This window comes from Pipistrellus kuhlii, unplaced genomic scaffold, assembly GCF_014108245.1.
Source record: "Pipistrellus kuhlii isolate mPipKuh1 unplaced genomic scaffold, mPipKuh1.p scaffold_m20_p_2, whole genome shotgun sequence".
NCBI classification, from domain to species: domain Eukaryota; kingdom Metazoa; phylum Chordata; class Mammalia; order Chiroptera; family Vespertilionidae; genus Pipistrellus; species Pipistrellus kuhlii.
In genome coordinates this window covers 52,650,483-52,675,112 of record NW_023425515.1, presented here as the reverse complement: position 1 = coordinate 52,675,112, position 24,630 = coordinate 52,650,483, and the positions used below count along the sequence as shown (strand labels likewise).

General features: G+C 40.8%; 1 protein-coding gene and 1 non-coding gene across 4 annotated transcripts in view; both read left to right on the top strand.

Annotated features, from left to right (window-relative positions):
- The window catches only part of GTF2E1 (general transcription factor IIE subunit 1), a 46,248-nt gene extending 41,760 nt beyond the window's left edge, over positions 1-4,488 (top strand). For all 3 annotated transcript variants that reach the window (XM_036448306.2, XM_036448307.2, XM_036448308.2), the window contains exon 5: positions 3,346-4,488. In XM_036448306.2, coding sequence (XP_036304199.1) covers positions 3,346-3,770 — 425 coding nt within the window. In that variant the 3' untranslated portion in view covers positions 3,771-4,488. The remainder of the gene's footprint in view (positions 1-3,345) is intronic.
- A 2,206-nt stretch (positions 4,489-6,694) lies between these two features.
- LOC118724988 lies at positions 6,695-6,801 on the top strand. The gene has a single exon (XR_004989756.1). It is a non-coding gene; the product is annotated as a U6 spliceosomal RNA (small nuclear RNA).
- The last annotated feature ends 17,829 nt before the right edge of the window (positions 6,802-24,630 follow it).

Genomic DNA, 24,630 nt, shown 5'->3' with positions numbered 1-24,630 from the left:
ATCCTCATATTCTATTTTCTTGTCTTCATCTATAATGCAGAACAATTCCTTTTGTCCCATACCTCTCAAGACCCTTGTCAGAAATCTTTTAAATATAATTTCATTTAGTTTACAAAGCTAAATAGCTTTTCCTCTCATTTTATATTTATTTTAAGCATTAATCAAAACACCATTTTGGAAATATGAAGCTATTTGGAAAATGTTTAAAGAGGTAATGATTGCCTTAGAGACTCATGTGCATTTCTTGTCTTTTTTTTTTTTCCTTTTTTTTTTTCTTCTTTTTTTTCCTGTTGAACTACTGCATTGACAATAAGGGCTCTATGAGGAGGTTCATCCTTTCATCCTTTGGATTTCAGTTCTCATTTTTTTATATCCATGTTGTCAAAAGCTTATTTTGTCTGTTCTAAAATTTTAACTTCTTAATTGTTTCCCATTCTCTTTTCTGCCCAATATCTCATCTTAGGAGTTCTATACATTTTTAAAATGTCAAGAGCTAATCCATCCTAATATGTTAATGAGAGGATGCTTTCATTTCACCATAGCCAGAATTGACCATTTCTGAGCCTTTTTTTTTTTTATGCTGCTGTTGATTATAAATACCACTATTCTAAGGACCAAGCCCTATTCCAAGCACTTCACATATATTCACCTAACTCTGACAGTAATCCAGTGAGGTAGATACTGTTATTCTTTTCCTGTTTTGTTTTTGAAAAAAATTAAAGCAGAACCCTGGGTGGGTAGTTTGGTTGGAGCATCATCCCATGCACCAAAGGTCACAGGTTTGATTCCCAGTTGAGGCACATCCTCAGGTTGCAGATTTGATTCCTGGTTGATCCATGTTTCTCTCTCTCTCTCTCTCTCTCTCTCTCTCTCTCTCTCTCATCAATGAAAAAATATATCCTCAGGTAAGGATTAAAAAAAGAAAATTGAAGCAGAGAGAAATGAGGTAACTTGCCCCAAATCACACAGCTAAAAGGAGTCAGGATTTGAATCAAAAAGTCAGTTCCAAATAACACTTTTAATCCTGTTATATATTTTAAATGACAATATGTTTGGCATTATTTTCCAAATACTGAATACAAATTTGTCTTAAATTTTTCATCTTCAATATATCAGACAAAATGTGTACACAAAATGATAAATAGGAGGTAGGTAGTTAGAGAATTTTTATTCATGATACTAAATTACTTTTTATAAAGAGTTCAAAGTGTGCTTAGTTTGCTTCAGAAAGCTAAAACTGCCATATATTCATTGATTCACCAAATATTTATTCAGTGCCTAACAAGTTATTGGCACTATTCTAGGTGCATGGGATATATCACTGAATAAAAAATAAATATCTGTTGTGAAGGACCTACATGCAGGGAAAAAGTGTGCCAAAGACAATAGACAGGAGTTATTTATTATGTTTGAAAATCATTGCTCTGTGAAAAAAACAGAGCATTGGGAATATAGAGGTGAACTCAAAGAAGATGACATTTGACTAAAGATTTGAAAGACGTAAGGGAATGAAGTGTAAGTGTCCCAGGTAGAGGCCACAGGCAACACAAAGGCTCTAAGGTGGAACTGTGTGTGGTGTGCACAGGAATACCATGGAAGCCACTACGGCTGGAGCAAAATGAGCAAGGGGAAGGAAAAGACGTAGTAGGTGGGCAAGAGGTGTCCAAGGTAATGGAGGACCTTATAAGCCATTGTAAAGAATCTGGCTTTTCCTCTGAGCAAAGTGAGGAGCCATGTCTTGATTTCCTATTATGACAGCTGTTATACCTGGTCTTTCATAGACATTATTTTACTCTAGAGACCCGGTGCATGGATCTGTGCACCGGTAGAGTCCCTTGGCCTGGCCTGCACCCTCTCACAATCTGGGACCCCTCAGGAGATGTCAGGTAGCTGGTTTTGGCCCAATCTCCACAGGCCCGATACAAACAGGAAGGAGCCCCATCCTTTTCGTTGAGCATCTGTCCCCTGGTGGTCAGTGCATGTCATAGCAACTGGTCGACCAGTTGTTCAGTCATTCAGTCATTTAGGCTTTTATATATATAGATGCTCTTATCCAGAGTCCTAGAAGGTAGATGCTTTTATCACCCCATTTTATAGAAGTACTAGTAGGTACTGAAGTTTAAAGACTAAATATCCTTACCAAGGCAGTACAGTTTATATGTGAACCAGGATTCAGTTCCAAACTATATTACTCTTAAAACCCATGTACTTAACCATTAGCCTACTTAAGTTCCAGTTTGTGAGAAACAGTTTGAATATACAATATTATGGACAGAGCTCAAAAAGTAAAATCAGTGAAGTTTTATTGGTGTTATTTTATAATATTACTAGAGGCCCAGTCTATGAAATTTGTGCACGGGGTTGTGAGGGTGGGTGTCCCTCAGCCCAGCCTGCACCCTCTCCAATCTGGGACTCCTCAGTTTAGACCCAGTGGGATTGGGTCTAAACAGGCAGTTGAACATCCCTCTCACAATCCAGGACTGCTGGCTCCCAACTGCTCGCCTTCCTGCCTGCCTTCCTGATTGCCCCTAAACATTTCTGCCTGTCAGCCTAATCACCTCCTAACCACTCCCATGCCAGCCTGATTGATGTCTAACTGCTTTCCTGCCAGCCTGTTTGCCCCCAACTTCCCTCCTCTGCCAGCCTGGTCATCCCTAACTGCCCTCCCCTTCAGTGTTGATCACCCTCAACTGCCTTCCATTGCAGACCTGGTCCCTCCCAACTGCCCTCTCCTGCTGGCCAACTTGTGGCAGCCATCTTGTGTCCACATGGGGGCAGCCGTTTTGTGTGTTGGAGTGATTGTCAATTTGTATATTATCCTTTTATTAGATAGGATTAGATAGGATAGAGGCCTGGTGCACAGATGGGGGCCATCTGGTTTGCCCTGAAGGTTGTCCCACATCAGGGTAGGGGATCCCTTGGGGAATGGGGCGGCCTGGGTGAAGGACCTGGGGTGGTTTGCAGACTGGCCACACCCCCCTAGTGACCCAACTAGAGGCCCTGGTATCTGGGATTTATTTATCTTCTATAATTGAAACTTTGTAGCCTTGAGAGGAGGCCTGCCAGGGCAGGCAGAAAGCTTGGCTTCCTCCATTGCTGGAGTCAACCCAAGCCTCCTGCTCTCTCCATGGCTGCAGCCATCTTGTTGGGTTAATTTGCATACTTGCTCCTGATTGGCTGGTGGGTGTGGCTCATGGGTATAGCAGAAGTATGATCCATTTGCATATTATTCTTTTATTAGATAGGCTTGTATATTTAAATACAGTGTTTTAAAATATATATTTTATTATATGGGAATATCTTTTATATTTAACGATATTGACTTTCTGGTTTTTTCCTCCACAGGTGGCATAGATATAGATGCATTTCAAGATCGTGAGGAAGGCCGTGCAGGGCTGGATGATAACGAGGAGGTTATGCGAGCACTGCTCATTCATGAGAAGAAGACCCCCTCTGCTACCGCTGGCTCAGTGGGGGCAGCTGCTCCTGTGACCACTGCCAATGGCAGCGACTCGGAGAGTGAGACCAGTGAGTCAGATGATGACTCCCCACCTCGTCCAGCTTCTGTGGCTGCACATCACCGAGAGGATGACGAGGAGGATGACGAGTTTGAAGAAGTAACAGATGACCCCATTGCTATGGTGGCTGGTCGTCCATTCTCATACAGCGAAGTGAGCCAGCGGCCAGAGCTGGTGGCACAGATGACACCAGAGGAGAAGGAAGCGTACATAGCAATGGGACAACGCATGTTTGAGGACCTCTTTGAATGAGCTGTCCCTACATTTTCCTCCTTTCTCTAATGCTCGTTTCAAAAAGAAAATACCTACCTTTGAAGAAAAATATTTAAGTGGCTTTCTGCCCTTCTTGGTGTAAAGCGACTATTAATCTTGCGCAAAAACAAAAACAAAAAACACTGGGAGAGAAAGATTGATTTTTATGAAAGAAACTTTCCCAAAAGGTAGGTTGGCTGCAAGCGTTCCTTTCCCCACTACTACTACAGTATTGCCCTTTTATTATATTTTCTTATCTAATCCTTTTCCTTTCCTTTTTAAGATACGTTCTTCTCCCTTGTGAAATAAGTGAGGGAGGTAAATTCTTTCTGTCTGCCTGCAGAAGCCCACGATGGCAGGTTACAGTAATTCACTGATCACATTTTTAAAAAACTATTCTGAGCCAGCATTCCGAACAATTCCTGGTATTGCTGCTAGCTAAAGCAGCTTGCCAACAGCAAATCATCTGATGAGGGACAAAACAATCTTAAAACTTCAATTGAGAATGATGTCAATAAGTAAGGGGAAGTTGGGAATGTGTGCGGAAGAGGGATGGATATGCCTAAATCTCACAATTAATATCTAGTAACCCAAAATTTGTGTATTTAGAACTGACCTGACTGGAAGAGTGTATTGTTTTGCTTATTGCCTTTTGGTTTGTATGTTGGATGATAGAAAACGAAAAGTATTTTGGTAATCCCTTATGAAGAAATTGGGAGAAAAAATAAAAATGAACAAAGGACCAGGAGTTCCATGTAAAGGGTAGAAAAGTGAAGAGCATTGAGAATAGTACCTTTTAGAATTGCCTGAGTTTGTGCTGATTTGGGAATCCTTTTTAGAAAGGTGAGACTGCTCCCTTCCCTCTTCTGCTACAGTGCTGTCAATAGTTTAATGAGGACATTTCAGCAGAAATCAGCATATAGCAATTGATATTCCTCTCTCAACACCATTGAATGCCGTCTTTGTTTCTCTTTTGATTGTTGTCAGACCCGGTATTATAAAGTACACCCAGTATATTGTTGAGCATTGTAACCTCAAGGAACATAGTTTATCATTTCAGTTCTGCTATGTAACATGGTATTATTCCATAAGGCAGAACTTTAAAAGCAAGGACCTTTCATACAAGGATCTATAACAATTGTATATTTTGTAATATTTCCCTTTGCATTGTAAGTTTTAAGTATTTATCATTTTTTATAGTATATGTGTGAAGGTAAGATAGATTTTAGAGTTATCTGAGCCTTGTAGGAAGTGGTGTTTCATTTATTAGTACATAGTTGTATGAATGACTGAAATGTTAACAGACTATTTTATACTGACTAAAATTTGTTCATTTACAGCTCTGTAACATCTTGGAACATAATTAAAATGAATATTCTCCCATTAAAAAAAGTTTCAGGTTTTGTTCTTTTATTAGTTATATTTTAAATTATAGATGCATTTGTGTGTGGTTCAAACTTTTTTTGGCAATAGCTGACTTAAGAGTGACTTTTAGCCCTGGCTGGTGTGGCTCAGTTGGTTGGAGCATCATCCCATCCCCAGGAAGGTAGTGGGTTTGATGTTTTTTCACATTAATGATTCTCTCTCTCTCTCTCTCTCTCTCTCTCCATCTTTCCTTTCTTCCCTTTTCCCCTCCTTCCCTTCCTCTTTTCCTTCTGCCCTCCCGTTCTCTCCCTTCCTCTCTCTAAATCAATGACGAAAAAAAAGAATGACTTTCATAATAAAGTTTCTATGAAGTTTCCCTTTGGAGAAAAAAAATGCACTACTGTTATGTATGTACCTTGTACACATGGGCTGTTCAACTTTTAAATATTGTTTTTTTAACTTTTATAGTTGTAGAATCAAGTTCATGTAAATAAAATAGTAATCAGATATAAAATTTTGAAAACAGTTGTAGGTTAACTGTCATCCTTTTTATTAAATAAATGTTTTCACTAATTTTTCTTGAATCTGACTTGCTACTATTCTTTTTCTTTCCCATTATCTACCAACTTCTTAAATAATCAGACTAGTTACATACTTCTTTCACCTCCCTCTTGCAGTTTAGGTTTTGCCCTAATCCTACATGTAAACAGCTTTCTCCAGTCCTAACTGGCCAACCTAACAGCCCTTTATTCCTCAGTTTTTTTTGGCTGTTCTTTATTATTTGATGCCATCAACTCATTCTGTCTCCTTGAAACACTTTCATTTGATACCCTAGTCTTTACACTGACTCATTACCTCATTGGCTATTCATTCTCAATCTTTAGACTTCATTCCCCCCCCCCCCCATGCACCAGCATATCTCAAGGCCTAGTTCGTTCTCTCTCTCTCTCTCTCTCTCTCTCTCTCTCTCTCTCTCTCTCTCTCTCTCTCTCGTTTATGTAATGGGGAAAATGTCAAAAATGAAGACAAGTTCTGGCTAGGTAGCCCAGTTGTTTGGAACATCAACCCGTGCACCAAAAGGTTGCAGGTTCGATCCCCAGTTGGGGTGCGAACAGGAGGCAAGATGAAGAATAAGTATATTCGTTACAGCAGTGTTTGAAATAGAATAGGTACATAGATATACCAAATAGGCATTAATCAGGAATTAAATAATTTTCTGTGAACCATTTAGCCATTAAAAAGAATGTATTGATAGGAAAAGATATCCATAATGTCTTATTGTAGAAGGATTTTGTTTTTCTCTGTGTGTATGAAGAAACAAGTAGCTAATATATGTGTTGAGACACTAACTTCTTTACATATGTTGACTCATTTAATCTTTATCACCTGTGAGACAGATATATGTATACAAAGATATATATATAATTAGAGTTGAGAATTACAGTGGTCTTAAGTTATAATGGAAAGGATATTTCCATTTTGGAAAAAAAAGAATCAAATAGACATTTTAAAAAGTTCATGTAGAAGATACCTGGTAGAATTAAAGAAATAAAGTGACAGTGCTCACTTCAGCAGCACACAGACTAAAATTGGAACAATACAGAGAAGATTAGCATGGCCCCTGCACAAGGATGATATACCAATTCGTGAAGTGTTCCATATTAAAAAAAAAAATAATAAGAGTGACAAAAGCAAGCTTTTTATATTATTGCTAGGATTTTTAGGTGTTTCTTTTTTAAATCCTGAGTTTGAATTTATACTCAAAATTAATAGAGAAATATAGCTTAATATATAAAATTTTGTACATGACCCCACATTTCAATAACATACCTAGTAACTCAATGGAGTTTGATGTTACTTTATCCAACAGGGTTATGGATGTTGAGTGGCACAATAATCTGGCCAGGAAAGCCAGTCAGTGACAGGATGACCCAAAATGGGAGCCCTCCCAATTAGCAGCTCTCGGAAGGGCAGACTTACACCCAAGTTCGTTGATACATGTGGTCACAGTGTTGCTGACCTCCGGGATATGGAATTGTTACCACCCACAGCCTATAAGAATGGCCGGTAACTCCTCTCTGAGCGAGATTGGCTGTATTAGTATAACTCAAGTGTCAGCTACCCACATGTCCCACTATCTTTAAAGATTTAAATAGAACAGTTTTATGCTAACACCATGGGATACTTCTTCAGTATCATTTGTTTTGGGGAGTGTGGGGAAGGGCTTGGTGGTTTATATCCTCCTGCTCTGCCTTCTTGCTTCCCTGGCTTCTCCACCTCTCCTCTGTACTACCTGTACTGACTCCCCGAGTGTCCTCGATGCAAACCTGTGTAACACATCCTCACTGAAGTTCTTATAGTGATGGGAAGGGGACAGGCAATGAAAGGGGGTATTGTCTCAGCATTGCATAGTCCAGGCATATAAGGGTGGATCATATACATTCTTGTTCTTAAAAAAAAGTCTCTTGCCATTCTCACAGAGTTCACCTCAAGGACAACCCTGGCTTTAAATCTTGCTAAAATTTCCACTCTTTTTTTCCTTCTCTTCAATTATCCCTTTCTTTCCAAAGGCCTTGGAATGTTGTAAATGTGTTAGAGGAAATAACTTTGTTCTTCGTTTTATTCCTATTCCAAACAGTGCTGTGGTCATCCTATCACATCCAAAGGGGCCTATCAGGTTGTTTCCCTAACCAAGGCGCTATCTCCCCTCCTCTAGGAGTCAGCATGGAAGTTTAACGGTGGCTTTTAAAGGAACTTTTTTCTCTTCCCATGCACTAAAATGAATTACTTATATAAGTAAGGTCATATATAAACAGTACTGGCTACAGGGAATCCATAACCTTATATCTGGTTGAAAACTGCTTTTATTCTACCTGCCCTTGAAGTTAAAGCCTTTTTCTTATTAAGATACCCCCTTTCCCTTAAACAGCTTAAGGAGTATTAAGTTTAAATGACTAAAAGAAATTATCTAATTTGGCATAGCCCAGAAGTCAGGAGACTTAAGACTTATCATACTTGCACTGTGATACTGTTATCTAACATATTCTTTTTGGGCTGGTTTCTCAGCTGTCAATGAGAGGATTGTGCTATCGTGTTTCCCCAAAAATACGACATCCTCCGAAAATAAGACCTACTTACAAGTTTCCTTCTGAGTGAAATATAAGGCATCCCCCTGAAAACAAGGCCCCGCCAGGTTAAACATGAGAGATTTGGTCCACTGATTCTGAAAAAAATGGAGTCACAAGAAATTCACCAGGAAATTCAGGAATTGGATTGTTATGATGATGTTCCAGAAGATGATGACATGATTGTCATTGAATAAATGAGTAAATTCTTGATACTGTAGGATTCACAGTTTGTCTGGTTTGTGTTGACAACTACCGTACTACCGTACCATAAACAGGTAATAAATTTCCTTTATTTTCAATTAACAATAAATGTGTACCGTATTCTTCTTCATGGAAAAATAAGACATCGCCTGAAAATAAGACCTAGCGCAAATTTGGGAGCAAAAATTAATATAAGACACTGTCTTATTTTGGGGGAAACAGGGTAGGATCACCAATGATTTCCTCTGCTCTGATATTTCATGGAGGTTATACATTTTAAAATGAGGCCAAGTAATAACCTAAAAAAAGAAAAAGTCTTCTTATATGCTACAGCAATTCAAACCAAGTGAAAGATATTTTAATTGAGGGACTAGTGTAGATGGCAGGTTAGGGTTTAGAATGTAGCAAGCCACAGAATAAACAATTGCTAATTAGGTTTCTCATTTCCTGTCTTGCCAAGATACTTCATTTCTAATCATCTAAATGACTGGGGAAGACATATTTAAATATTTCATAACTTTTTTTATACCTTTTGAGAGCATCGGATTAAATGAGAATAAGATTGGGTCAAGCAGTTCATTTTCTTTTCTACGAGTTGGCTCTTATGGCTAGACTCCCAGCCAGGACCACAATAGAAAGGCTTAACATATGTACTTCCTCTTTTCTTTTTCTTTTTATTCCTGAGTTTTACAAAGTAACTAAGAAATGACAATCAAAAAACAAATATGAAAATCTTTAGAATTTAGAAATCAGTATAATTCCACCTTCTATTTGTTTTGCATTTTATTTCCACCAAGCTATTTCACATGTATTGTCTCTTGGGAAGCCGAATGGTATGGCTCAGTTGACTGGAGCAGGGTCCCATGCACTGAAAGGTTGCCAGTTCAATTCTCTGTCAAAGCACACACCTGGGTAGTGAATTTGATTCCCAGTGGAGTGTAGGGAATGCAATGGATTCATGTTTCTCTTTCCCTCTCCCCCTCTTTTCCGCTCTCCCTCTCTCTCTCTTCCCTCTCTTTCTCTATCTTACTATGTCCTCAGGTGAGGATTAAAAAAGAAAAAAAATTCTCTTGGGGAAATGAAAAGATTTTCAGAAAGACACTGGCACTATGATAAATTTACTCTCTATTCATTTGGCTTTTTATATCATAAAAGAAGCAAAATAAATCAAACAAGATAAATACAGGTGTTCTCAAAACATAAGTAAAGCCAAGTAGGCTGAGAAGGGGAGAGTCATGAAATTGCCCTCCTTTCTTGGCAGAGCGAGAGGATGAGCTGATTCTGGTGTGCCCTCCGCAGGATGAGTAAGTACCCTCAGCTTCTCTTGAGAAAGAGCTTCATGTCCCGAGCACCAGAAGCTGCCTTTCCTATTTCAGTTGCAAAGCAGACAGGCCTCATACATGACCCAGTTTCAACCGTCAGCCCCACATGTCCTGTCGACAGAGGTACATTATTGCAGACCTGATGTAAATAGTCTGAGAAATTAGTCGGATAGAAGGCTGTGCCAGGTCCTAATGTGCCTTGAATCCTGTGAAGGCATATAAGATAGTCATACAGGTTTTGTTGTTGTTGCTGTTGTCATATGAATATTAATTTTCTAAAAATTCATCCAGTAAGATCTACATAGTAAAAACTAAAAACTCTCTGCACAGCCCATCCCAATCTTACTACACCCGAGGTAACGGTTGTTAGTAGTTTAATTAATGTGTGTCATCCCAGACCTTTGCTAGGCCTTTAAGAAACAGCATAGACACAGATACGCACAGATATTCTGCAATAATCTTCAAATAAATGCAATTCTATACACTTTGCTATTTGTTTTAAAGTATCTTTAAAAATATGAAGGTCTGCCAAAACCAGTTTGGCTCAGTGGATAGAGCGTTGGCCTGCAGACTGAAAGGTCCCAGGTTCGATTCTGGTCAAGGGCATGTACCTTGGTTGCAGGCACATCCCCAATGGGAGGTGTGCAGGAGGCAACTGATCGATGATTCTCTCTCATCGATGTTTCTAACCCTCTATCCTTCTCTCTTCCTCTCTGTAAAATATCAATAAAATATATTTAAAAAAAATATGAAGGTCTTTTCATATCAGTGTATTTAGGTCTTCAATTTTTTAACGTGAGGACTAGAATTTTACAGTATAGTTGTGTAATGGTCTGTTTAAAAATTTCCTTATTGAGTGGCATTTAGGTGAGTGTCCAGTTTTTTAGCTATTAAAATGCTATAATGAATTACCCTCATATTTTCATTCTCTGGGTATTTCTGTAGGATAAAATCATAAAAGAGTCCAAGGGCATGCCCATTTTAAACTTTGATAGACATTGCCAAATTGCTCTTTGAAAATATTGTTGGAGAATTTTAAGCTGGGGAACAATTTGTAGCATTGATGTTGGGTGGAGTTTAAACCTGGAGATGATTAAGGCCATTTCAATGTCTTGGTGAGTCATTTGGTCTAAAAAATTGTCAAAGTCATTGGGGACAGAGAGGCACAGACAGATTTGAGGAACGTTGGGAGATAGATTTAATGGATTTGTTGACTTGCATAGGCTAGTGCCTTGGATGAAGCTCAGGTTTCTGACTGGGTGGTTCCATTTATCAAGATGCAAACATAGAAGGAAGCAGATTTTACTCCTGTTTAGTTCCCATGTCAGTACATGGAACCACCATGTCACTTACATGCTCAAGCAGAAAGTCTAATAGTTGGTCATATTTGTGTGTGTGTGTGTGTGTGTGTGTGTGTGTTTTCATCCCATAGCTAATCCATTAGCAAGTCCTATCAGACTCAAAATATAATCTAATTTATTTATTTATTTATTTATTTATTCTTTTTTAATTAATTTCTTTATTAAGGTATCACATATTTGTCCTCAACCCACCATTCCAATCCCCCACCCCCACCCCCAATCCTGCCCCCACCCCTCTATTGTCCTTGACCACTGGTTAGGCTCCTATGTGTGCACGTAAGTCCTTTGGTTGATCTCTTTTTTATCCCCACCCTCCCCATAGCTCCTTATCTCTGGGTCTGTTCTTGTTCATCAGTCTATGTTGTTCACCATTTCCCCTAGATGAGTGAGATCATGTCCTACTGGAAATATACTTATAAGATTAAAAAATGAGACAAGCAATAATCATAATGCTGAAAGGCTATAATCTAATTTATACAATCTAAATTTGAAGGTAGAGCTAACAGGACCTGCTGATAAATTTAAAGTATATTCTAAACTTGATTTCTTACTGTGACCGCTACCAGCTTATGGCAGCCTTTCAACTGGTCTCCCTACTTCTACTCTTAACACTGCCCCCTCCCCCCACATACACACACTCCTAGGGATGTTGACTACTCTCCACACAAGATTTTTTTAAAATATATATTTTATTAATTTTTTTTACAGAGACGAAGGGAGAGAGATAGAGAGCTAGAAACGTCAATGAGAGAGAAACATCCACCAGCCGCCTCCTGCACACCCCCTACCGGGGATGTGCCCGCAACCAATGCACATACCCTTGACCGAAATCGAACCAGGGATCTTTCAGTCCGCAGACTGACATTCTACCGCTGAGCCAAACCGGTTTCAGCTCCACACACAAGATTTTTAAAAAATATAAATCACATGTTCATGTCCCAAACTCCCTACCCCCTGAGAACCTTTCCTTGATTTTTTTTTTAATTTCTTCTTAGAATAACATCTAAATTTCTTACTCTTTTCTATGGGCCCTCGGTGGTCTGGCCCCTGGCTACTTTTTGACCAGGTCTCCTACTGTTTATTCTTTTCCTTGTTAACTGCTCTGTAACCACTTTGACATTTTCTCTGTTTTGGAAATATGCCAAGCTTTCTCCTATCTTAGGTCTTTGCCCTAACTATTCTCTGCATAAAACATTCTTCTCCATTCTTTTCCCTGTTATTTCATTCTCAGATTAAGTACCACCTTCTCTGTCTGCCCTATCTAAAGGAAATCTCTCCCATTCAAGAACACATTTTCCTGTTTTATTTTCTTCGTAGCAAAATTGCTATTTTAAATGAATTGTTTATTTCTCATTTAATTACTTATGTCTATCAGCCTCTCTTATAAAAGACAAAGCTCCTTGAGGGCAGGATACTAGCATATAGATAGAATTAATTCTGATGCATAGTAGGCTCTCAGTGTGGAATGAATGGATGGACTGATGAATCACCACTAGGGGAACATAGCCTTTTCTCCACTAAGTCTGAATTGGAAATATAGATACATTCCCTTAATCAGTTAATTATGTTCACTGTGGTTCGTGGTACTTAGTTAGGGCTGAGTCTCCAGGACTAACAGTAGAGGGTGCCAGAATGTTGTTTCTTGGGCACAGCCAATGAGATGGCTAGGAGCTTCAGTTCTGGGGAGCCATTAGCTTTAATGTTCATTGAAAAGGAAAAACTTTGTTTAGGAGTGCACTGTCCACATATGACTGAGTACTTGAAATGCATCTAGTCCAAACTGAGATGGGCTATAAATATACAATACACACCACATTTTGAAGACTTAATATGAGAATAAAGAATGTTTGCAGGCTCTTTGTTCTTGGGACAACAATGGATTTTGCTGGGTTAATTTTTCCCCTTTTAAGGGTGAGGGTGGTTGGGGTGAGGTGCTTTTTGTTTGTTTGTTTCCTGAAGAAGGGCGAAATGGAGGGATGCCAGCAATGGTGACAGGAACTGAGAAGTTTCCCACTACTGAGACCAGTGTTGTGAGGTTGAAAGTGCTGCTGACTTATTGGTAGCAAGAAACCTGAGCACCCTGTGAAGTCCTGCTGAAGATGGAGGTGTTAAGAGTAAGAGGTAGTCCTAAATCAGAGGATAGTGGCAAGCTCAAGGCTCTATATGCAGTACATCCTATATAATAAAAGGCTAATATGCAAATAGACCAAACTGCGGAACCAAACAATCGGTCGTTATGATGTGCGCTGACCACCAGGGGACGTATGCGGAACATGGTGGGCGTTGGTCACAGCAGGATGGTGGAGCAGGTGAGCGGGTATGCCAGACCAATGCCGGGCATCAGTCACTATCACCGGGGCAAGCCTCTGGTGGTTACTGAAATTCTTTGTTCCTGCGAGCCACAGTCCCGCCCTCCATGGTCCTGTCCGCTGCGGTCCTGCCTGGCACTTGCACCCGCTACTGGCACCAGTCCCTCTTGCACCCACTGCCAGCACTGGAGCTGCAGCTCACACCGCCAGCGCTGGCCCCACTCTCACCCACAGCCAGTGCCCAGCACCAGTCCCAATCACTTAGTGATTGGTGCCAGTGGTGGGAGGAGCTGGGCAGGGTGGCAGAAGATGGGCCGAGACCCACCCCTATGCCTTCTGCAGCCTCTCAGCCCACAGTTCTTCTCCCCACCAACAAATTCGAGCACTGGGCCCCTAGTTAATATATAAGATACCATCTGAAGTTGCTCATGTGTTTATTGTCTGTATCTCTCCTTTGCTAGAATGTAAGCTCCATAAGGGAAGAACCTTTGTCTTTCTTGCTCACTGTAGTATTCTGGCTCAGATCCCTGGCTCAGTGCCTGACATCTAGTAAGTAATGGTCAATACATATTGAATGAATAAATAATTATGTTTATTTAGTACAAGAGTAAAGTATGACCTTTATATAAAAGACTTATTTTCTGTCATTTTACTTGTATACCTAATGTTTGCGATGCTATTTTGTATTAGTTATCTTCCCATTTGGAGTGTTACAGATGGTGAGTGCTGATCTGTTTAGCAAAGGGCAATTTCTCAACAACTGGTGAAACCAGCTAACCAAAAGGACATGGAACAAATACATCCAACCCAAGGCTTACTTGTGACTTTGTTCACTTAGTCTACGTTAAGGTCGTTCTTTAAAGAGGAAATTTATAAAGAACAAATATTTTGCTATTTCTTTGACTAGGAGTTTTGTCTCTTAGTAAAATTGACAAGCCCTGGTCAGGTGGCTCAGTTGGTTGAGAGTCATCCCATACACCAAAAAGTTTGTAGATTTGATTCCTGGTCAGGGCACATACCTAGATTGTGGGTTCAACCACTAATCAGGGCATGTATGGGAGGCAACCAGTGGATGTTTCCTACATCGATGTTTCTTCCTCCTCACTCTCTAAAATCAATTTTTTAAAAATTTGATGATATTATAGTTTCCTTCATGACATCAAAGACCCAGCTTCCTTTTATCTTTATGCTCAGCTATTCTTGATAAATGTTTGTTGCTTCATGGTCACATAACGGCTGATCCACCTACACCTTCAGATAGACAGAAGGGTGGTTATAAGGGGATAAAGATATATGCCAGCTGAGTCAGTATCCTCCTCAGTATCCTTTTTTTTTTGGGGGGGGTGATATTTTATATTTTTAATGTGGTAACATTAAATAAAACAATTTAAAGTAAACAATTTGTTGGCATTTAGTGCATCTAGTCTTGTGCAACTAGCATCTTTATTCACTTCCAAAACATTTTCATTACCCCAAAAGAAAAACCCATATCCACTAAGCAGTTGCTTTCCATTCTCCCTTACCTCCAGACCTTAGCAAGCACCAGTCTTCTTTTTGTCTGTCTATGGACTTACCTATCCTAGATATTTAAAAAATATATATATTTTATTGATTTTTGTACAGAGAGGAAGGGAGAGAGATAGAGAGTTAGAAACATCAATGAGAGAGAGTCATCGATCAGCTGCCTCTTGCACACCCGCTACTGGGGATATGCCCGCAACCAAGGTACATGCCCTTGACCGGAATCGAACCTGGGACCTTTCAGTCCCTAAGCCAACGCTCTATCCATTAAACCAAACCGGTCCCAGCCTAGATATTGTTTTATAGATGGAACTGTATAATATGTGGCCTTTTGTGTTTGGCTTCTCTCACTTAGCATGTTTTCCAGGTTCATCTACATTGTGGCGGGTATCAGTCCTCCATTACTTTTTGTGGCTGCATAGTATCCCATTGTGTGTTTATACTACAACTTGTTCATTCCACTTTTGATGGACATTTAAGTTGTTTCCACATTTTGGCCATTGTGAATAATGCTACTGTGAGCATTTGTGTACAAGTATGCAAGTATCTGTTCTCAGTGTGGGAGGGGTATGTACCTAGGCGCGAAATCGCTGGGTAATATGGTGATTCTATGTTTATGTGTTATTTCTTTTTATTTTTATTTATTTATTTTATTTTTTTATTTAAAAAAAATATATTTTATTGATTTTTTACAGAGAGGAAGGGAGAGAGATAGAGAGCTAGAAACGTCGATGAGAGAGAAAAACATCGACCAGCTGCCTCTTGCACACCCCCTACCAGGGATGTGCCCGCAACCTACATACATGCCTTGACCGGAATCGAACCTGGGACCTTTCAGTCTGTAGACCGACGCTCTATCCACTGAGCCAAACCGGCTTCGGCTGCTATTTCTTTTTAAAGTCATAGCTCTCCAAGCACTGTGTGCAATAATTACTGTCATTCACTGGGGAGTGGGCAGGGCCTTGTACCCAAGATGACTGTTTCGGATGTGAGAGTCAACAGAGAGCACCAGAACTCTAGGACCTGTGATCAGAGAGCCTTTCCCGACAACAACGATAGAGGGCAGAATATTGGGATTTATGCGTATGAAGTAAGAATTCAAGAGTCACGAAGCCAGTTTGGCTCCGTGGTAGAGTGTCGGTCTGCGGACTGAAAGGTCCTGGGTTCGATTCCGGTCAAGGGCATGTACCTTGGTTGCAGGCACATCCCCAGTAGGGGGTGTGCAGGAGGCAGCTGGTCGATATTTCTCTCTCATCAACGTTTCTAGCTCTCTATCTCTCTCCCTTTCTCTCTGTTAAAAATCAATAAAATATATTAAAAAAAAAAAAAAGAATTCAAGAGTCTTAAATTTTCTTCCTTTACATTCAGTCCTGGGACATGGAGTCCTCCTGGCCTGCCAAAGTGCTGACCCGGAACTGTGACCTCTGGGCTCCAGTTCTCCACCACACAGTCGGGCCTTGAAGTCCAGGATCAGAGCAGCTAATGTTGTCATTTGCTTAAGCACGAAGCGAGGCCCTTCTGTTTGAACACGCTCGGAAGTGTACCAGCGTCCGGGCTGGTGGTGATGGCGGCATTAAGTTCCGGAGGATGGATCCAAAACCAAAGGCCTCTCACAAGTATTTGCTCAGTATGCAGTCAGTTTTAATCAGCCCTATTCCACCAGCGCCAAACACCGGAGCCTGGCAGCTTTTCATTTCAGGCTAGTGACCTACCTGGGAGGTCTAAAGAATGATTCTGACAGTGTTCCAAGAGAATCGTTTCCTGCTGCTATGTGCCTGTGGGCAGGTATAATGTGTGTGTAGGAGGGTGGAAAAAGGCAAGAGAAGGCAGGCCTTCATGTCGATTGGGTGGGTGGAGGGGACCTACCGTGCTGTGTATGGCAGTCACATTTCACAGCTCTGACAGGCTGTAACTCCCAGTATACTTAGCGATAATTCCTCTGCTGCTTTTCCACTGAAACTCATTAAACTATAAAAACATGGCAGTGTTGTGAACATCTCTGTCCATGTCTCCAGCATGAGTCTAGCTCCTTCAAAATTGACACAGCCTTTTCCCTCCCTCCGTCCTTCCCTGCCTATAGTTAGAGACAAGACCACCTATCAAGCAAAGGACTAACTGAAAGCCTGTGCATGTGGCTCTTTTGCCTCCTAAACTACTATTTTCCAAACAGTGCATTGAGCCACTTTGGGAATTCTTCACTATGTCCTCACTGTGGTTTGTCTGATCTCCTTGTTTGAGCGCCTGTCTCATTAAATCACCTCCCCACTCCCCAAAATGCTCTTGGGTAATCCCTTTTTTGGAAAACTATATTTTTATTGATTTCAGAGAGGAAGGGAGAGGGAGAGAGATATAAACATCAGTGATGAGAAAGAATCATTGATTGACTGCCTCCTGTACACCCCACATGGGATTGTGCCCACCACTCGGGCATGTGCCATTGACCAGTAATCGAACCTTGACCTTCTGGTTCATAGGTCGATGCTCAACCACTGAGCCACACCAGCTGGACTGGTAACTCCTTTTTAAACTTGCCTTTCTCTAGAAAGTGTTAATTTCCCTTTGCCTTGATTTCTTCCCTTCTCTGCCCTGTGTCTGTCCTCTTTTCTATAGTCATCACTTCTGAAACAAGCCCCTGAAGCCTACTTCCTCTGGTGAAGGATGTGGGTAGTTTTCATTTGCTCCTCAATGGTTTGCATTTCTCCCCACTCTCCATTCATATGATTCAGCTGGGGTTGACGACAGTCATAGTGATTGACTCAGACAATCCAGTCCAGACAATAAGAGTTCCTTCAGGGTTTTTGTAGAAATGAGAAAAGGACATTCTATCTTCCTACTGGGATTATTAAACTTACCCTAACTATTAGGTAACTAACCAGCATAAGTGGTAGTTGCTGGGGACAATCTTTGCTATCATCTAAGGACACATTTCCTAAAAATGACACCAATACGGGAAGGCAAACACTAGAGAAGGACAGAGACAGATTTCCATCACACGTGAGCACCTGAATCCTGAAGCTATTTTCACCCTTGAAATTATTTCAGGCATGTGAGTCAATACATTTTATTTTATTCTCGGTCCAATTTGAATTGGGTTTCCATCCCTTGAAATTAACAGTGTTGACTTAGACAGTGCCTATCAGCCTGTTGATACCTCCACTTCATCTTTACTCTGTCTTTCCCTTTGGGCTCTATTTAGTTGGAGGTGGTATCTCAGAGTGTCTCACCCATAACCTAAACCTCCTCAGCTCTGCCCACTGACCCTCACCTGTGTTGTAATCCCAGACATATACATATCTAGGGTTCTCCTAGTTCACTTGATCTTCACATAAATCTCCGAGGGAGGAAGAGGAGGCATTATTATCCTTTTTCTTCACCTGAGAAAACAAGTGGAAAGTTTATGATGATTTCCCCATATCAAACCCAAGTTTCCAGACTGCTGATTTAGAAGAGTTCTTTCATATTGTATTGCTTTCCCAGAGTAGAAACAAGGCTTTAATGTAAACTCAGACTGTCCTCTCCCATGGAAACCTCCTTTCTCTAACACCTTTTCTCTAGCACCTATGAAAAAGGCCCAGTGGAAAAGAAGGCCCCAGATTTGTTCCTGTCTCTCTTTCAGAATGGCTGCCCTCCGTTTTCCATCATTTGGATTCTGTGTCATCTGTCTGTACCATAAGCCTTTGTTACTGTAATAGGTCATTTCTCAAATATTTAACTTAGTTTAAGACTGTCACTGGTTCTGGTTTATGTTATTCTTTGGCTTTCCACTGACTCTTTTAACTCTCCAACTTTAACATCCCAAGACCTCCCATAAGACCCCACTAGTCATTTATCATTCCTACACATCTTCCTGACCTGCTTTTTATGCTCCTATGACTGGGCTGGGATGTATAGCAGCACACAGACTAGCACATGCGCTACTGGCCCTGCTGCTTATTTTCATCTGGGTTCTTCCTCTAGTTGGCTACAGTGGTTGCTTCTCTTCTTGATATTTACCAATCTGTTCATGTCTGAGATCAGTTTGTCTTCATTCATCTTCTATAATAAACATTATTGGTTGCCTAGTCAGAATCCATTGCTCCCATCCTAATACTACCTGATTTTTGCTAACAGATCTTCTTCCCAAGGAAGTACATGTGCTTCTGGAGAAGCTAACTCTATAAAGTCATCTGTACAGTTGGTCCTGATTGAAATAGTAGTAACTGGGGAAATTAATAAGTATTCTACTTCTAGATACATGGTAGGATTACCTTTCCTAGCTTGTTGAAGTTAGGTATGGCCATGTGACTTGCTTTGGCCAATAAAATGTGAGTAGAGGTGATGCATGTCATTTCCAGGCAGAGTCTTTAAGAGCCAGTGTATGATTCACCAGGTCCCCTTCCCCCTGCTACAGTGATTGCTAAAGCATGTGTCAATTTGGAGCCTCCATCAGCCTGGGTCCCAGAGTGACCAAATGGTACAGCTCCCCATGCTGATCTCTGCTGGCGTGTAGTGAGCAAGAAATGAATTAAACTGTTGGGATATAGGAGTTGGCTGTTTACTGCAGTACAAGCAGGTCATCCTAAGTGATACATAATCTCATCCTCTTACCAGTGCCTGCCGGGGTCAGGAATCTAGCCTAAGCCAAGCAATCCATGGCATTCCTTGGTCAAGGAATTGGTTAGGGAAAAAGGGCTTGGGACTGTTAGTATGCTGAATGAGAGGTTTGAGGTTTGCTGGGGCTTTGAGGACAAAGGTTTCATCACTTTTAAGAAAAGATGGAGTCTTTCTACCTTTGGACGTTAGGTGTAAATGTGAAGCCTGGAATTACTAAGTCATCTTGCTACCAGCCTGCAGGTAAAGCAAATACACAGGGAGAGTAATACCAAAAGAATGACAAAGAAGTGATGTCAAAGCTCTGGTTAATCATAACCAATTTTTACCATGCCTTTGAACTTTTTCAATTGGAACAGTCAATAAATCTCTTTTACTAGTTAAGCCATTTGAGATGGGGTTTCTATTATATAGCTCCAAAAGCAACCTAACAATTTGTAACTTCCTTTCCCAGTTCTTTTCTTTACTTCTCACTCTTCAATCCAGTCTTAGAGAAATGATAACTAATAATAGTATCCATTTATAGGCTTGTTATGTGTCTGGTACTATGCGAAGAGCTTTCCAGAAAGAGATTCTGATTTCATTGCAGAGTAGCAAATGTATGTGTGAGCTCCTTGAGAGCGGGAATCTTTTAAAATTTATATTTGCTTCCCCCATAATGGAGATGTGGTGCAAAGTAGGTGCTCAACAAATATTGATTAACTGAACAAATATAAGTCAAGCTTTACCCTTGAAGAGCTTACAGTAGTATGACAAATCTGAAAATTAGAGATCAATACGAGAGTATAAACTGTTAGGTACTAAATTAGAGTTCCAAAAAGCATGTTGTTAATGAACAGTAAAAGCTATAAAGTACAGTAAGATGTTATTGCCTGAAGGTTGGGAGAAAAGGTTTTGGAGAAGGGCAGTTTTGCTCTTAATAAAAGAAAGAAAGGAAGGAAGGAAGGAAGGAAGGAAGGAAGGAAGGAAGGAAGGAAGGAAGGAAGGAAGGAAGGAAGGAAAGAAGGAAGGAGGAAAGAAAAAAGAAGGAAGGAAAGAAAGAAGGAAAAAAATCAGATTTGGTTAAGCATTGCAAAGTGGGAGAGTAGATATCACATATCACTTAGAGTTAGGGCAGTAACAAGCACCAAGGAATGTGATGCATTGAAGATCATTCAATGTAGATGCTCACCAAATGTCAGGCCATTTATTTTTCTCATCATGAGACAATAGAAAGCCACTTTTCTCTTTAACTGTTTGACGCAGGCTTGGTATAAAAGAGGTGGCCACTATCCTGACCATTTAGCTGCTTACTTGCTCAAACTCCTTGCACACAGCAGGCAGTCAAGATGTTTATAAAATTACAAAGACATCCATCCATGCATGTTTTCTCTCCCGGGAAAGACATTTAAAGGCTTGTCAGCCAAGCGTTCTATTTCTTTTCCAGCTCTTTTAACACAATGCTTGGCACACAGTAAGGCCCTTACTTGCTTGAACTGATTCAGATTATATGGTTTGGGAGAAGTTATTTGCCTAGCGAGCCTGGTTTCTCAGCACATCAACACTTCATCATACCTCTGTCAGATCAGACTCTCAATAGGGTATCTTATCTACATGCTATTAAAATACCTAAATAGAAGCCCCTTCTGTTTGAGTAGACAGAGCCTGATGAATCAGCGAGAGGGGTGGGAGGCTGATCCAGCCAGACATGAACGGATCCAGCGGGGAACAGGCAGCTCTCGCTCCCTTTGCTACCCCAGAGCACTCACAACAAAACATGCAGATTTACAGAGAGAAGACAGAGTCAAGCAGCGAGGAAAACACGAGCGCTGAAGCAAGCCACATGGCAGTATCTGTGGGCTCGTTAACAGGTCTGGCTGGAGCACCTTGTCCCAGCTGTGGCTCTTGCAGAAATGTTCGCAGCAGCAGGAGAAAGAGGAGTTCAGGACATCACCCCTTTCATAATTCCTGCACCTCTGGAATTTAGATTTTGTTTTCATGCAATTAAAATATAAAAAGCATTTTTTTATAAGGCAGGATTTACTTGCGAAACTGTTGCTGGTGAAGCCACCAAGGACCTAAAAACTTAAATACAATGACGGAAAGATGTTGAGGAAGCTGCATCCTTTTTTTTTACTTCCCCAAGAATTCTGCATGAACATCCATCCATCCTGCATGATGGATGGTTATCAAGCCTTCATTTCCAGATTGTCTTGGCTACCAGAGTCATAATCAGTCAACTTCTCAACTACCGGTCTCCTTTTCCCCACCTCTCTTTAAATACTCTGGGTGTGGACTGCACTCTTTGATACTGCCATTAAAGAAGAAAAAGTATTTTGGGGTGGAATCACTGTTCACCATACCAAAGCACGTGTTGGAAAATGTTCTCTTCTATACTCTGCACCTCTTGGTAGCACTTAACACACAAGGCCTTGCACACAATAGGTGCTCAATAAATAATCTGTTAAACTGAATTATGTCTCAGTTCCCTTGGTTAAGAGAAAAGTGTTTGATGTGCTTTCTTATCACCACCACTGGTATGATTTTTCTTCTACTCCTCTGTCTACTCTGTATGTGTCCTTAATCCAGCTCACCATACACATGCAAACACAGTCCCACTCTATCCCATTCAGGTATTTCGATTGTTCCTTTAGGTTTTATTTAGGGTAGTTTCTTTATTACAGGAGCGGGGATCTGAGTAGAGTATAAGAGTGAAAAATTTCGGATTCTCGTTCCAGCTGTGCCATTTACTTTGAATATGAGGTAAACTCAGATTCCTCATCTCTGAAATAAGAATAATAGTAATATGTGTCTGGCTTACCTCTCAGGGTGGTGCAAGCATCAGATGAGCTACTACATATGAAAGCCCTTTGAGAACAGAAAAAAAGTATTTTAAATGACCATTCTTCTATGTCCCTAACCCCTTCCTCTAAGTCAGCGTTTTTCAACCGCTGTTCCGCGGCACACTAGTGTGCTGCGAGATGTTGCCTGGTGTGCCGTAGGTGCAGACAAGACAAGAATTTTATAATTTTTCACTATTTTGTTTACTTAATATTTCATAATAAAGTAATTATAAAATACTTTCTTTGTGTTTATTTGATTCCTATTCAAGAGAATTACTTTATATATAGTCAATATAGGCACAGAGTTAAATTTTTTAACATTTTCTAATGGTGGTGTGCCTTGTGATTTTTTTCATGAAACAAGTGTGCCTTTGCCCAAAAAAGGTTGAAAAACACTGCTCTAAGTTCATGCACCCAGTAAAACACATGTATTATCCTATATAATAAGAGAGGAATATGCTAATTATGCATTACCAGATCATAGATCTGCAGGAGGGTGGGGCAGCAAACTACAAGCAAGTGGCAGAGAGTACAGGATGGGGCAGGGCAGCAAGCTATGAGGGGCTAGAGGAGGGAGTGGGGGAGCTACAGGGGAGCAGTGGCGCACAGATCCATGTGCAGGGCTACTAGGTGTCAAGAAAAGTCTCCCATAGCGTGTTTCCTGGGGACATGTGTTCCTCCCTCCCCCAGGAGAAGCTAGCTGACTGGCTTCCTGGGCCTGAATGGGACACTTACTCTGCTGCCATGACTGCACCCAGGGTCAGGCCCTCAGCTGTGCAGCCTCAGAAACTCGATCTTGGCAGAGCCTCTGAGTTGATCAGACTCGGGGATGCTGACTCATGCTAACTCACAAGAGACTGATATATAACCAGACTGTCAGTTGATTAATTTACCGTGGGAAACATTTGACCTGATCTGCCCCTTTTCTCCATTTATACCAGTTGTGAGGGGAGAGATTATGAGAAGGTTGCTCAGTGAGCAGAGGACTTTGACAAGGGGAGTTAGACCATCCAGATGCTTAATAACGTTAGGCTCTGCTTATCAGCTCTGCTACCTTCTCAGCAGGAATCTGCTCTCCAGATGGTCTAGATGTTTCTGGCAGGGAACCCAATTCCAGAATCCTGTTTGCATGAGCCAGAGTATGCCAAATGTGCCCTTTTGCACACATTTCCTTTTCTGACCTACACATTGCTTTTTATGTGTAAATCCTTCTAGACCTCTTGCGGTCTAACTGTGGTCCCCAAAGCCAGTCTGCTGGCCAGGGTGGGGCTGATGGCCACAAAAGTGCCTGGAGGGTTTACAAAGAAATGGGAATCTTTTTTTTGATTTAGGAGTCTGAATGTTTACAGGGAGCACAAGTGACTCTGATCATTAGGTTGGGGAATAACTGACATAAAAGTTTTATTTGGCTAAGAATTGTACTGTTGCTTTAAGATGACATTACGTATTCTGAACGGATCCATTATGGATTGATTGTATAGATTAACTTTCAGAATAAAACATTATTTCTTAAGGGCCCATCACTGTTGCATCATTGAACCAATTCTCGCCCCTCCCTTCTTCCTTCCCTTCCTCTCTCCCTCCTTCCCTTCCATCCTTCCGTAAATATTTATAAATACCTAATGCATAAGGAAGCTTAACTAGAGAAGGTTGTGGCAATCAACACTCCTGGTTGCCAAAAGCAAAAGCTGCTTTTCGATGCTAATAGACTTTGAGGATTAGGACACTTAATCCTGGTGCTTCAAGGCCAGCCAATAAAGCCACGGCCTGACATTGAACTATCCAGAGACAATTTCCCGGTGGTAAGTAACCCTGGGTCTTGGCATACTTCCTGAACTGGTGTCCTCTAGGAAACAACCTATGCTCACCAGTGGCCTTGAGGAAGCTACATGTCCCCCTTTCACTCAGGGCAAGGGAAACAACTGCTTTCCCCCTCAAACGTGTTCCCATCTCACTAAGTCTCTGGTAGGGGCTTGCTTCCAGCAGAGCACCCAAATCAGGGGACCAAGTAAGAATCCTCTGAAGAGGGGGCCAATGTGTGATCGGCATCCCAATACTAGGCACTGTGCTTTCATGCATCATAAAAACTACTAATAAGGGGTAAACAACCCCATTTGCCAGATAAAGAAATTGAGGCTCAAAGAGGCCAGTTTGCTAAAGTTACTTGCAAGCAGTAAGTGGTAGAATTGGGATTTGAATCTAAGCCCATTCAATTCCAAGTTTTATGTTTGTTTGTTTTTC